This window comes from Pterocles gutturalis, unplaced genomic scaffold, assembly GCF_000699245.1.
Source record: "Pterocles gutturalis isolate BGI_N339 unplaced genomic scaffold, ASM69924v1 scaffold25090, whole genome shotgun sequence".
NCBI lineage: Eukaryota > Metazoa > Chordata > Aves > Pterocliformes > Pteroclidae > Pterocles > Pterocles gutturalis.
The window spans coordinates 299-14,980 of NW_010138972.1; the positions used below are offsets into that span (position 1 = coordinate 299).

A 14,682-nucleotide genomic window follows, 5' to 3' on the forward strand; every position below is an offset into this window, starting at 1 on the left:
ATAATATGTGTGCTGAAGCCAGATGCTGATATAGACTCACTTCGCTGGATCAGAAATGGAAGCGATCTATAAAAATGCTAATCATATTCCACAAACCAAGGGGAGTGTCTTATGGGTTTCAAGCCGTTTTCCGTGTGATTTATGGCTAGATATAGAAGAAAGATGTGAATAAAGAGCACTGCTTTTTGCCATCCCTAGGATATCCTAGTAGTGTGCCTTGCTTATACAGGCCATTTTCCATCCAAGTCCTTTCTCTGTTATAACATATCTTGCAGATGAAAGGCTACAGTAGTAAATTTGTAAATTTAAATTTGTAAAGTAGTAAATTTGGTGTTTAAACTGTTCTCATGCCTGTGAGACACCTGATACAGCATGGTGCAAATTTAGGTCTTGTGTTCTTTGCACTCATTCTTCAGATCCTCTCCCATGTGTTGGTTGTAACCATTCTGATATGGCAGAATTGAATGTCTGTGTATAAGAAAAATGGAACCAATGGGTTGGGAACCTTTGTTATTAGAGGTGAAGTTTGAAACTGCCTCAAGATGTTTGGGGAGAAAATATGGCTATCACTTCTGTAAGCTCCCATTTTGAAACTCCAGCGTCCCAATTAGAAATTCCTTCAGCACAGTATTTTTGTGTATTGCTGAGGATTTCTGCAGGCTGCTGAGGGTGTGTTATTCAGAGAGCATGTACCACTGTTCTTACCAGTGATGAATTGAATACGGGAAAGCCTCTGATTGAAAAAAGTATTACAGACACTGATCTGCTTAGGCACTATGTTGATCCTTGTAGGTTCAGAAGAGGACGTGGTGGACAATAAAACCAATCCTCAGACAGGTGTGCCTGTCAGCAGCTCGCCTTGGCTGTCTAAGGGATCTGCACTGGCACTCCAGACTGCAATGAGTCTCATCTCCATGACGTCACCTCGAAACTTCCAGCTCCACAGCACTGCTTTGGCTCCATCATTTGTGGAGTTTGACATGTCCATGGAAGGATATGGGTATTGCTGCTGTTGCTTTTCTCTTTAGCGGCTCTGCAGTCTCCAGGCCCTTATTCTGGACACAGGAACTAATCACTTCTCTCCATCTTAGTCAGTCCTTCTGCCCTGTCACTGCTTTCCTTGCAGCAATGTTGCCGGCCTATTTTGTTATCGTCTTATTGCTTATAGCCTAGACTCTGCCTTACTACCGTGATTCTGCAGTGTTAAGTCACTGATGACCTTCAGGGATGATTTTACGTTTCTGATGAATGGGTGCTTGCTTGCTTTTGTAGGTGTTTATACCTCCCTACCTTGGCCACTGTCATGGGACCCAGTGCAGAGCAATCTGTCTCAGGAGGAGTTGGCATGGGTAAGCACTTTGACTTACCTGCACCTTCCTGAAAGCACTGAACTTTTCAGCCCCACTGAAAGTATTCAACATTTGTAAGAAATGGCAGCAAATAAACTGTGTGTTTCAATACACTTCCATCTCTGCAGTCCAGCTCTGAGCTGTATAACTGCTCACTAAAATGCAGTATCAGATGCAGGTTAATAGTGTGATGCATTAGCATTAACATTAGCAATACAAATTTAAAGCAGGCTGCTGAGAAGACAATCTTAACAAGTAAGAGCCACCAGATTTTAGGGTCATCTTCCATGGAAGGAATAAAAACTGTCACTTAACGTGAAATGGGATTCTCCTGTAGATCAAAATCCTCTCTTGGGTAAACTGGGAAATGGCTGTACCTTTTGCTTCCTGGATTTTGTGAACTTTGAGAAAACTTGTTTCTGGCTCGGTGCTTCCCAGCTGATGAGCTTTGTGGCATGGAGATCTAGTAGTCACTTCTCATCAGTCAATTTTAGGCCATTTATACATATGCATGCATTCATATATGCAGTCTCTATGATATTGAAGAAAGTAAAATATAATGGAACAGAAATTAAGCCTCATATTCTAATGTTGGTTCTCAAACGGTTTGGGTGACAAATGAAACAGAAAGCAGTTTGCTAATGTTTGCCCAGGGAAACCATCTTCCTTACTGCCTTTTTGTTTCCTGTCTATAGGCACTAGAACGTTCCCTCCCTCAAGTGGCCTGACACTCTCCTGCTGGTTTCTGGTTAGCAAATTTGGTCTGGTGCACGACAGTCACCCGCTCCGTTTCCTCACGGTCATGAGGCACATGTCAAGAACAGAGCAAGAATTTTGTTGCTTTTCAGTAAGCTTCTTTCCACAGGACCGTTCTTTAGTCATTTCCACGGAAGAAGTGGAATTCCAGCCACTTGGTAAGGCTCTTCTTAGTCAATCTGCAGCGATGTGTCCTTTTTATCTCTTCACTTTTCTTCCGGCAGCCTTGTTGTGATTGTAATTCTTGGTTATATTTCAGTTTTAAGTTTTCTGTAGGCATTGAGAATTATTTTGTGGCCTGCAATATATGTTAAAACCTATAAATATTCTAAAGAAAACATTTCAATGTCAGTTATACGGTTGTGTGCAGTTGTGGGGACTGGGCTTGAACCAGCTGGTCCCTGCCTGTTCTGTGTGGCAACAGACAGGTTTGGAGAGTGGGACTGAGGAGTTTGGGAGTGATCTGGCTTCCTAATCAAACAGCTCATTTCCTCCCCTCATTTTTAGAATGTTTTCTATCATGCCAGCCTATTAATCTTTTTTTGCTGTTGATGTTTATCCTTTTCTCCTTATTGAGTCCGTTAGGTACTTCAAATGTGAATGTGAACATTTCAGAGGAGGTTGGGAATGGAGTGGGAATAGTAACTGGGATTTTTCATGCACAGCTCACATTGTGTGAGTGCTCTGATTCCCCTAGATGTTAAAAATCCCAGCTTGCCTCCTTCCATAAAAAAGCCTACAAATTAATGTACAGAGTTTTATCATCTCATTCGCTAGGATTTTTTTCCTGTGTCAGCTAACTCAGTGACTATCCTGAGGGGCTCTTTTCTTAGAATGTGTTGGCTTTGTCCTAGTTCAGTCTAGTTTTGCAGCATTGAGGCAGGTAGCAGGTGTTATTTGTGAGTATGGCACATCGTATGCTGGTGGGATCTTGAGAGTTGTGCAAGTCTCAGTTCCTTATAATAGACCTTCAGGGAATGTTTTAAAGACATTGAACAGAATAGCACCAAATCAATCTATACCTACAGAGAAAAGCGTTCTTTGTGTCACATTTGTTAGCTGTATTCCAGAGGCAGTGGAAGGTGAGAGAGACTTTCTGTTGACTGCCCCCTGTTTTTGCTGTTACAGATATCATGGAACCTGAGGGTGAGGTCCTAATTCACTCCCCATTTCCAGGGCAAGTCCAGTTTGGCTGTGGCAAGTTGCTGGTCCCTGGCCAGTGGCATCATCTCACAGTGACAGTTGCTAAGGAAGCAAAGAAGAACTGCATTGTGTCAGCTTACATAAATGGTCAAATGCTTGGCTCTGCAAAGGTAAAGGCTCTTGTTACACCCACTGAACAATCCACTGATGAGTCACTGGCCTTTTTCACACTGGCACTCTAAGCATTCAGGAAGAGACAGATGTTACTATGAGTTAGTTGTTCAGGGTGTAAGATAGCTCTTGAACTAAAACAACAGTGCTTTTTCAAGTTAATAGAAATGAAAGAAGTGTTTCAGTTAGGAGAAATTTGTAAATTTCAGTGATGAGTTCATTGCAAATGTTGATGTAGCTAGTATTTCACCTGATGTGCCATTTCTTGGGACCTCCTTGTTGCATAGGAGTCAGTTCTCAAACGGTGAATTTCTCAGGTTGCATGAAACATCATGAAAAACAACCTAAATGTATTTATATTATAATTATCATCGTGCTCCTGGTTTTGAAGCTCATCTCAAATTATTTCTGAGATTTGATTTTTGGATTTTGAATGTTCCAGGCTGTCAATGTTGAAAATGCAGACCATTTCTATTGCAGCACTTATTGGAGTGGTTGGTTTTTTTGGTTTTGTTTTTGAATAGAATCCTTTTGTTAGCTGAAAATTGTAATCTTGGTCTCTTCCTTCTTGTTCCCATATTTCAAGTCAATCTCAACACATGCAAAGCTCACTTGTGTGTTTTGTACTTCCCTTGTAAAAGCAACCTGTTTAAAGCAACCTGTTTAATTCCAAATATTATCTTTCCCATACTTGAGAAAAATGATCTGTCTTCTAAATGCCTTTTGGGACCTATATCCATTTCAAGAATGAAAATTTAATTTAATTTGCCTTATTTCAAATGAGATGGAAAGTCATCAATAAAACTAGGCCTAAGCATCACAATTGATTAAAGAATTCACAGCAAATGTGTTTAACGTACAGTGAAACAGCTCATAATAAATACAACAAGCCTTTAGTAAATAAAAGATGGTCCCAGTGCTGGCATCTCTGATGTGATGCAAGCCTTCATCTTGATGTGCACAGTGAAGAAAAGATTGTATAAGAAATTAGAATTGGACAAAGGTGGTTAAAAATACCAAAAGCTATTTTTGGGTGGTGGAGCTGGGGCAGGGGTGGATTGTTGGCTTACTGTATTGCATCAAGCCTAATATTTATTCGCTCAAATACCAAGTCCTGCTTCCAAATATTGACGTGTTAAACAGTTGATTGAGACTTTATTGGGGCAAGAGGCAGCAGGCAGTACCTTCCAGGGACAAGACCTTAAGATACTCCAAGTGTATTGGGTCCCTTCAGTGAATTCTCCCTCTGTTGCAGATGCAGTATCTTCAGCTCTTACCAGGTAGCTGTATTTCCATGGAACCCTCTTCCTTTATTGATGTCTATGGGTACATAGGTACTCCTCGAATTTGGAAACAGAAGTCCTCCTTGACCTGGCGTATTGGCCCTACATACTTGTTTGAAGAAGCCATCTCTGTGGAAACCATGGAGGTGATTAATAAACTTGGCCCACAGTACTGTAGCAATTTCCAAGCGGTACAGCTTCAAGGTATTTGATAATTCTCATATCCACCACTATTTGTTTGTCAGGGCAATGCTCTTTTTATTCCTATAATCTGCTATTAGTATTTCAGCTGTGCCTAGAACTCGCTCTAAAAGCCTGGAACTCTGTGTTAATGAGTGTTGTACAAGATCATAGTAAGATACCATGAGGATCTTGTAACATACTGTAAGTTAGGTAGAAAAAGAAGGGCAGGAATCAAGCAGCCTCGAGAGCTGGAGAGTAAAGAGAGATAACATGTCCTTGAGGAGATGTACGATTGCAATTTCTGTTGGACAAACATTAAACCGGGAGCTTTAACTGAGACATTCTGCATTTGTGGTGCTACAGGAAAAACACAGCAGAAAAAGCATCATCATCTTTAACTGCAAATGCCTGCAGAGTAGGAGAGAGCACAGGGGAGGGAGGGTTAGGGGAATAAGTTACATTCCATTTAATGAAGAGGCTTTTTAACTAAAGTATACTGTTAGCTTCAATTCTTAAACAAGCAGACAAAACATTTCAGTTATTGATTATTGTTTGTTCAACAAGTAGTGCATTCACCTCTGTGCTAGACCTCAGGATAAAATGGGATGGTCATCTCCCATTTGAAAAGAGCGAAATAAACTCACTGTCTGAAAGTATTCCTTCAGAATGCTATCTATCTAGACCAAAAAATCTTCAAGTCAAGCATGGGAAGAGGTCTTTGAAAGAGAAGTTGTATCAAAATACAGCCCTAAAATAAAAATATTACTAGTAAAAGTCAGAAAGATTGGATTTTTGAAGTCTTGAGTCTGTATGAAGTCTGGGATGTTTGTTCCCTGCACACTGGTCTTCCCAACTGGACTTTAGTACTAACCATGGACTGTGGCCATCTGACTCCAGCAATGCCCTGATACAGGGAAATCACTGGGCACTATACAAGATGTGATCTCATCATTGTGAAATGATTTCGACCCCCTGCCTCTTTTTATCTTTTTTTGTCTTTTTTTTTTTGGAGGGGGTGGGGAGAGGGCAGGGAGGGTAAGTGGTACCTAACATCTCCCTATTCAATCAAAACACCCAGAGAAACTTTTCTAATGGGAATTTTGACTTTAAAATGTTTCATCACAAAACCCAAAAATACTGTGGTTTATTCCTTAAAATCGATTTATGACCTTGTTGCAAACAGACGTTTGAATTGTTTCAGTAGTGTTGTGTCCCATCTCACCAGTGTCTCATTGCTTCTCACTGATTAGCAGCAGCTGTGTGGAGGGTTAGCCATAAGTCCCTGTCCAACTAGAAGGGAAATAGATGACACAGTCTTGTGAAATTTACTTCTAGTTAATCTTCATGCAGAATAAGTGCTGATTCTTTTTCCCTATAAGGGCTGTGACACCAGCATTAGTAAATGGTTTTGTAAATCAACTGTTTTCCCAGTCTATACAATTGTCAAAAACACAAGATACTTTTTTCAGAGAGGTACAGGTATTTTTTCCAAGTGCGAGCAGGAACAGAAAATTCTTTAAAGAAAAGCATGTGAGAATTTCATACAATCATTAAACTGGCGAACCTGGTACTTTTTAGAACTTCCCGTATGTTGTGAGTTGGCAGCTCTGAACTTCTGCCTCTGTGCTTTTTCTTCCATGTGAATCCTTGCTCCTAGTACCCCTGAGAAATCTCCCAGTAACATGAAAAGCCTCAGAAATGTTTTCTCTGCCCAGAAAGTTTATTTATATTGTGTGGATAGAGAAGGGTTTATTCTGGATTTCTATGAGCTTCATGAGATACTGAGGGAGGATGTAGGATCTACACAGAGCAATAACCAGAGGAGACAAGCTGAGCACATCTCCTGTTGGTGCTTACACTGGCAATCTGCCAGTGTAAACTGTGTTGCAAAGGGTGAGGGCTTTTTTCTGACTATAGTTAAGTCAAAATCAAATTCCCTTGTAAACCTTGGTTTCCTCCAGTTATTTTTCATCCGCCTCTCTCCTGTCTCACATGTTGAGCGTGCAAAGTTCTTTCAGAGGTTTATAGTCTCTCTTGTTTCAGGTGAGGACAAGTACAGGGGTCATAATCCTACACCTCTGGTGGCAGAAGAGAAGATTTCTTTTGGAATCAATGCCATGTGCTCATCTCTTACTACAGTCCAAGATATAAAGAGCTCCTACAATGAAGTGGATGGCCGGCTGATTGCCAAAGAGGTCACAAGTTTCACTCATTTGTCTTAAACATGTTTTCTCTTGTTTCTGATTGGTTTCCTAGAGCAAAGTTTGTGTCTCTGTCTTAGTTGTGTACCTTCTGTTGTTTTATTTTTTTTCAGATTCACTTCCTATTCCTTAACTCCTTTTTACTCATTGTTTTGTTTTAATCTGTGGAGAGGAATAGATTGGACAGTGTGAACACGATGTTAAAAGCCTTTCTTGAAACAGCAACAAAAGCCGTGGATTTCAAGCCTAATGACAATTTGTTTCAGTCTGTGATTTCTTAATGCCTTCACAATGACCTTTCACATGCTATTCTAGCATTCTTGCCAATGCCAGGCCTGCTGATATGTCAAAGTAATGAGGTTGTGAGATATTTAGGTAGGTGAATTTTTGTCCTAACAGTCAACCTTGAAGGGGAAAAAAATGGGTTTTGTAGTCTAACAGTAATAAAATAATCAAAATTATTAGAGTGTCTGCTTGTTACTTTTTGTCTCCCCAATACCACCACAGTTTTTCTTAGTATGTTTCTTTTATTTGTTTTAGATTGGGATTAACTCTCGGGACAGTTCAACTCCAATATTCCTAGCTAAGAATATTGCTGGACACCTCTCAGGTTCCTTGCGGACTATTGGTTCAGTTGCTGTGGGCCAATATGGTAAATGCACACTATGCCTTGATGTTTCGTGTTTTTTAGGAGTTGGGCTTTTCTCTGTTTGGTAACAGATTTAGTCCGTGTAACTTCCAGCTAGAATAATGCTGCCATTTTCTAGGGGTAAGAGTGTTCCAGTCCTCTCCAGCGGCTACTAGCCTGAACTTTATTGGAGGCCCTGCCATTCTCCTGGCTCTCATTGCTATGGCCCGTGATGACCACACCATGTATGCAGCTGTCAAAGTCCTGAACTCCATCCTGAACAGTAGTCCAATGAGTGAAAAACTGATGAGGCACATACGTGGATATCAGGTAGATACTCTTTTGTTCATTCATTCTGGTTATAGTATTTCCTTTGGAGAGCCTTATCCCAAAACCTGTCAGTGACAATGAACCAAGCGTATCCTGGGTATTAGCATTTATGGTTGGAACTTTGTAAGCTGTGAGATCTTTGAGAGTGGGACATAGGATAGTGTTCTAAATCCGGTGTTTACAATCTTTGGGAACCTCTATAACAGTATATTTGCTGATGGGAAGGTGAGGGCAGTTGCCTCTTGCTCAGATGTGATCTAGTAATCTAAAAAAGTCAGTGCAGCAGATTCGTGAGTGACCCACCCTTCATCTTTTACCGACACGTTTGATCCCTCCCACAAGAGACCACTTCTCAGGCAGGTCTGCTTCCTCCTTTTGGCTCATCCAGCCTAAGACTTCTCTTTACAGACTGCCCAGTGTAGGGCTGACAATTAATCCCTATGCCTCAGTTTTCACTGTGTGTTAGGAATTATGCTAATACAAATAAGTGCTGTCTGGATTCCATTGATTAGATCTGTCCTAAATTGATCTTTCAAACGTGAAAGCTGTGCAGACCAAAGAGTTTTGATGTATTTAAGCACTATATACATTAAATTGGATGGGTTAAGGCTCAAGTGTGAAGTTTCAGTTCAGTATTATTTGCTTTATGCTGCATAGGCTAAGCAGAGTCTTATGGAACAGTCTCTTTAACAGAGATGGTTCCAAACATGACTCTTAACATTAGGGCTTCATGAATGTTTTATTATGAACTTTCCATTTTCCCAGTTTGTGAATTGTTCATAAATTGATCCTGATTCATATTAATATATTTATCATACTTAGATCAGCCTTTAGATTGTGTACAAGCTGTTCCTTTCAACTTTGTGCTAAATAGTGTTCTCTCAACGTGACTGATCATTGTGGTGCAATGGAATGGTTTTGCTCTTTGTTTGGATGTCTGAACTCTTTTTTAAAACATCTAACTTATAAAAACATGTCTTTATGTATTTTCAAATCAATGTCTATTCCTCCCAACCTATTCAAAATGTAGTGGCTTCTGAACATTTTTCTCACTGTATCAGGAAATAAATTGAATAATCAAAAATAGACTCAGTCGAGAAACTGGCAATGTTTCACACAAATGTCTTTCATTTGAAGTGGTCAACATTAATATTTTTTTTCAAACTAACACTATTTGCAAGCAACTAGGAACACATCCATGAAGAATAGTGTGGAAACTTACTGTGGTTATTTTCAATTATATTTGTATGTTGCTTTTTGTACATTCCATTCGACATAATATGGCATGTATTTTGTTCCTGTTCATGCGACAAAGTTGTCAAATTCCTTCAAAAACTTACCCTTTCACTTACTGCACAAAATTTTATGCCTGGACTGAAATTTTCACTTTCTTCTTGATGCTTATGTGAGATGTATGCATGCATGACTACTACAGGCAAGTAAACTGCATTTGTCTTGAATTAAAAAATAGTGTTATCTGTTAGTTTATAAATACAGATTTATACTCATTAAGTCTTTTTCTTTTTTTTTTTTTTTCAGTTGCTGGCCTATCTGTTGAAGAGGAAGACACAGCTGTTAAACAACAGGATTTTGCAGTTAATGTTCTCCCTAGTGGGCACAGCTGAGCTTGGCTTTGAGTCTTCAGTCATCAAGAATTACAGTGCATTCCAGGATGTTCTCTGCAACTTTGAGGTAAAGCTGTTGATGTTACTTGTGGGTTTGGCTGTGTTAAAGGTTTGATTTGTTCATAGCTGGATCTAGTATTTGGGATGGGGTGGTGAGTGGTGATTTTCCACACTGGGCTCACCTGGGGAGGCGGTAGGTCCTGGAATGGCAGGTCCACTATCACCATGGTTCCCCACTGTGCTCTGGTGAAGTTTCTGGAGTGTTCCTGGAGACCTTGAGGGCCTGCTCCTCAATGCTAACTCAACAGCAGCAATTCCCCACACTGACAGGGATTTCCCAGTGCCTGCAGGTTGTAATTGAAGAAATGACTGAGAGTGTATGGTATTATCCTCCCTGAACTACTTGTAACTGTTTCTCTGCCACAGGTTACTGTCCTCTGAGCTCAGCAGAGCAGTAAAATCTCTGCTTTCCTTTGTCTTTCAGCTTTGGATGAAAGCACCTGAAAATCTTGACCTTGCTCTTTTTTCACATCTTGTAGAGATCTTACAGTCCTCCAGGTACATAAGCTAGCGTTTGAATTGGAAACATGTGGGACAAGCTCGTTTGTAACCTGAAGCAGGAACTTTGAGGTGGATATGAAGGGTCCAATCCTAGTTGCCATCAGTGGACTCTGGGAGTGAATCATGCCTATATTGCTCTTTCAAAGCTGGAGTTAGTGATTTGATAAGCCCATGAGATGACTGTGGGGCCAGACTGGGAAAAGCTATCTGGTGACTTGGTTCACATGGAACCACTGCTGTACAATAAAAGTTTAAATGTGTGCTAGGAAGGGGAAATCTGAATTTTTGAACTGAGTATAAAGTAATTAAAAAAATTATAAGTGAAGTTGTGTTTAAAACCAAAACACACCCAGGAAGACTTTTTTATAACTATAATTTCTTAATCAGCTGTACTAGAGTTAAATGTATATGAAGGGCTGAATAGAGCAGGATGCTGGATACCTTCTTTTTAGTATCAGAAAGCTCTATGCAGAGCTGTCTGGTGTCCCTTGCTGAGTTTTACAAGAATAGCGTTTATTACCACCAACACACTGCTTGAAAATTCAATAATGTTGTTTTTTTGAATTAATTGAAATGCAGCAGTTTCCAAAGGAGAGGGCAGATGGGAAGGGTAGAGAACACACAAAGAAGTTTTCAGATCTCTATCGCTGACACATATTGAATTTGTCTGACAGTGTTTGAAATGTTTACAAGGGAACACTAGAAGCCAAAGGTGCAAAGTATCAGTGCAACCTGAAAATCCTTTTAGCTGAAACCCAGCAAATTTTGTTCTTTCCAGTAAAAGCTTTTAATAGTCCCTGTGCTTTTTTACAGATATGGATGTCAGAATGCTGCAGTTGCCTACCAGGTGCAAATGGTGCCCAAGCTCATTTTCCTTTTCAATGATCCTGAAATCAGTAACTCCAGGATCACTGTGGCCTGCACTATTCTCTCCCATCTGTTGCAAGGATATTTTAACACGAGGGATGTTCTCAGGTAGCCTTCAAGTCTATAGCTTTTTCTCCATTTGCAGATGAGCTATACTCATGCCAGTGTTGGAGAGAGCTCTATAGTAGAACTTCACTCACCTCATCTTTGGTAGCAGCCCCCAGATCTTTGGCAACTGCAGGACCTCCACTGATTAAAAACTCTTACAGGCCTTCAAAACAGAGTTCAGTCAAACCTTGTCTTTGTGTAAGGTGATGATGTTTACAATGATGGCACAAACAATTCTGCTGGTGTGACTGGGACTACTCAAAGTCTGTACTTAATATTTGGTTTCGATAAAGCCTGTCCCTAAAAAAAAAAGCACCTAAAGTAGTTACTGTGGAGTAAGCTAATATGTGAATTTACTGCTTGCCAGCTGTTTTGTGGAATTACCTGTATGTATGTTCCTACCCTGGGCTTGTACGAGTTAGCCTACTCTTTTTTCATACAGGTGTGAGTAGTGTATTAAGTATATCAAAAGTGTGAATGAGCATGTTTCTTAAAATATCATTTCTTACTCCATGGTAATTTGATTGGTTGTCAGGCCCATGAGTGCTGAGCAAGTGGATAAAAACAATCCCTATCCTTCCAGCTCCAAGAGGGCAGAGACTACAGCAGGCTCTATGCAGCACTGAAAGGTGCTGGAGTTTCTGTTGGTCCCAGATTTTGGCACATGTAATGGAAATTGCTGTGTGGACCATTCCTGCAGAACAAGTGGTGTTCTGTCCCCTAAGAAATGCCCTTCTTGTGGGGAGGAAGTTATGCACTTTCACTGTGTGTATGTCACATTAATCTACCCGTAGAACCAGGTAATGTGCTAAAGCAAACTACAGGTGCAAAGAGATTCCCAGTCCTCCGCCCTGAGTAGCTGCTGAGATTTCTCTGCTCTCCTCTATGTGCTTGGAAACCAAGCGGTGGTAACAGTAATATCTGAATGCCACAAGGAGTTCAGAATCTTTTGTATGAACAGAGTGCTTAACTCAGTATTGCTTTCCTCATGGTGAAGACACTTAAAGTCCAGAGATAAAGAGACAAATATTTCCAAAGTAGAACAGATATTACTTGCATTTGTAGTCAGATGTCCTTTTCATTTGCTTCCTAGTTTATGAACTTTTGCATTCCTGTTTCAACCCCAATTTCTGCAGCCATTAGAATTACCAGTGGTTGTCATTAATGGTCATTGTTAATGAGTGTTGAGATTGGCATGTAATCTCAAAGTACTTAAATGAACGTCTGTCTTTCTGCTGACTAAAACTGGTTCCCTCTTTCTCTGCAAGGATTGGGTTGTTCCTTGTTTACACTTTGAAACCTTCTTCTGTGAATGAAAATGAGATTTGCATGGACAGTGTGTCTGAGATGCCCAGTGAAGGTGAGAAGTTACCTTTGGTGTTTGTGTTCCAATAGATAGCTAAAGTACTTGCTGCTTCTGCAGGTCATGAGGAACCCTACAGGCAACATAGTGCTTCTGCCTCCAGTGACAGGATGAGACACAATTCAAATTACTTCCTCTGGAAAGGGACAGGCTGCATTGAGGTGACCTGAAACTGTGGGGAAAACTTACATTGCTACAAAGGCTTGATGTGAAGAATAGTGAAGTGACAGTCACTCTGTATGTATTCAGGAAGGCCTGACCTGCAGCAAGGTCCTTCCTCTGCTATGGGAGTTCATCTTTTGTCCTATCTCTGCTAATAAGCCAGCAGTACTTTGGCTGTGTTGTCCAGAGCCTACACAATGCTGGATTTCACAGATACACACAGGGATGAAGGCCATTAAACTGAAATTGCGCCAAAGCTAATGTACTGGGCTGTTACAAGGAATAAAATTTCAGTCGGTGTCCTGGATTTTCTGTGAACATTTTACTACACTTACAGTTGTGGCAGATAATAAGGTGAAGCTCTGCACCTTTTAAATTATCTGTGAATTTATGTCAGCTTTGTTTATGGGAGCTTCCAGTCATCTATCTCTTTCATTTTGATCTTTCAGTTGAGACTCTATTGGTTATTGCAGATCCAGACAATATTTTTTATCAAGGAAACGCCGGTAACTGTACTTTATATATATAGACACCACATTTTGTCAATACAAGTCAAATTACATGTTTATGTTTCCCTTTCTAGTTAACCTGAGATTGCTTCCTCTGGATTACTATTCAGTGTGTATTCTGGATGAGTTTTAAGTAACTCTAAAAAGATGACTTTGACAATGTAAGCGCTGGTCATTTCTGGTATTAGCAGGAATTCTTATGTCTAAAATCTGATGTCTGCATCTTTTTACCTTGCAGAAGATTGACATAAATATTTCCATTGGGCTAATCTGGTGCAAACAAGATTGTTCATCAAAACAATGGAACATGTGTTTTGTCTCTTCATTACTCTTTATTACTTTCTGATATTTATAGCCTTAAGCCAAACATCTGGAAAGACAATCTGGCTTCGAAACCAGTTACTGAAGATGCTGTTAGATGTAATGCGTTCAGACAAACTTCATCTGTCCTCTGAGTAAGTAGAAACAATTTAAGAAGGTGTGGGTAAGTGTCTCTGTCTTCTGTATTTCCTCTTTACTGGTGTTTGTCCAGGACTAAACACACTGATAATATTTGAGTCTCAACAAAAAAGTAAGAGCAGACTGGATTCAGACTTATTTTTTTTTCAGTGATTTATCTGGCATTCACACAGATGTGTGATCAGATCACACATCTTATCTCCATTTTGAAAAAAATTAATGTTTTCAGAGAATGTCTCAAAGGAAGAACTTGGATATTGCCGTTTCTTCTGTATTGCAAGGGCTGAAGAAATCCCAGCTGTCTTTGAAAATCAGTTCAATCTAGTGTGGGATTACTTGCATCCCCTCTATTGTAGTCATGAACACGCAGTTACTATAGTTCTACCTTGTATAACTGAAAGGCAGAGTTCATAGTACTAGGTGCTGTAACTCCGTGTTTTCACTAGTTAACATATCTTGGACTTCAAAATTTAAAACAGAATTTTGAATTTCATTGTTTAAAAGTTCTAGTCTGTGATGTAGTTTACCTCAGTTATTGATACACAGTCTGTCTTGGTGTCAGGACCACCACCACCACGTGGTCGCAACACCGCCTCCCCCCCCCCACTCGGTAAGATGGGGGCAAATAAGAATAAGTGGAACCTCCTGAGTTGAGATAACGACAGACTTTTAATAATACCACACGAGGAAAGCAAAAGAAAGAAGAATATAACAATAAGACAAGATATAGAGTACAATGGAAACACTGATACAATGAAAATCTCACCACCACGAGCTTCACAAAAGAGACCCCTCTCCCGGCTAGCTTCCCCTTATATCCCGGGCATGACGTCAGCATGGTATCGAATATCCGGCTATGCCCAACTCCCAGCTTCTGCGAAGAATTAACCCTATCCCAGCTGGACCCAGGACACAGTCTCAGAAGGAGCTTCATGTTAATGAGCCTTTTTGTCAGTAATATAAGTTTGGATTTAGTGGGAATTA

The 14,682-nt window shown here is 40.2% G+C and overlaps 1 protein-coding gene across 1 annotated transcript in view; it reads left to right on the forward strand.

Annotated features, from left to right (window-relative positions):
- Positions 1-776: 776 nt before the first annotated feature.
- Positions 777-14,682, forward strand: part of LOC104468921 (WD repeat- and FYVE domain-containing protein 4-like) — a gene marked incomplete at its 3' end in the record, with an annotated part of 39,338 nt that continues 25,432 nt past the window's right edge. Inside the window, exons 1-13 of the mRNA XM_010083212.1 lie at positions 777-1,000; positions 1,273-1,349; positions 2,045-2,263; positions 3,234-3,418; positions 4,675-4,906; positions 6,929-7,080; positions 7,627-7,738; positions 7,854-8,044; positions 9,584-9,736; positions 10,154-10,227; positions 11,044-11,205; positions 12,474-12,565; positions 13,595-13,694. Of these exons, the coding sequence (XP_010081514.1) occupies positions 777-1,000; positions 1,273-1,349; positions 2,045-2,263; positions 3,234-3,418; positions 4,675-4,906; positions 6,929-7,080; positions 7,627-7,738; positions 7,854-8,044; positions 9,584-9,736; positions 10,154-10,227; positions 11,044-11,205; positions 12,474-12,565; positions 13,595-13,694 (1,973 nt within the window). The remainder of the gene's footprint in view (positions 1,001-1,272; positions 1,350-2,044; positions 2,264-3,233; positions 3,419-4,674; positions 4,907-6,928; positions 7,081-7,626; positions 7,739-7,853; positions 8,045-9,583; positions 9,737-10,153; positions 10,228-11,043; positions 11,206-12,473; positions 12,566-13,594; positions 13,695-14,682) is intronic.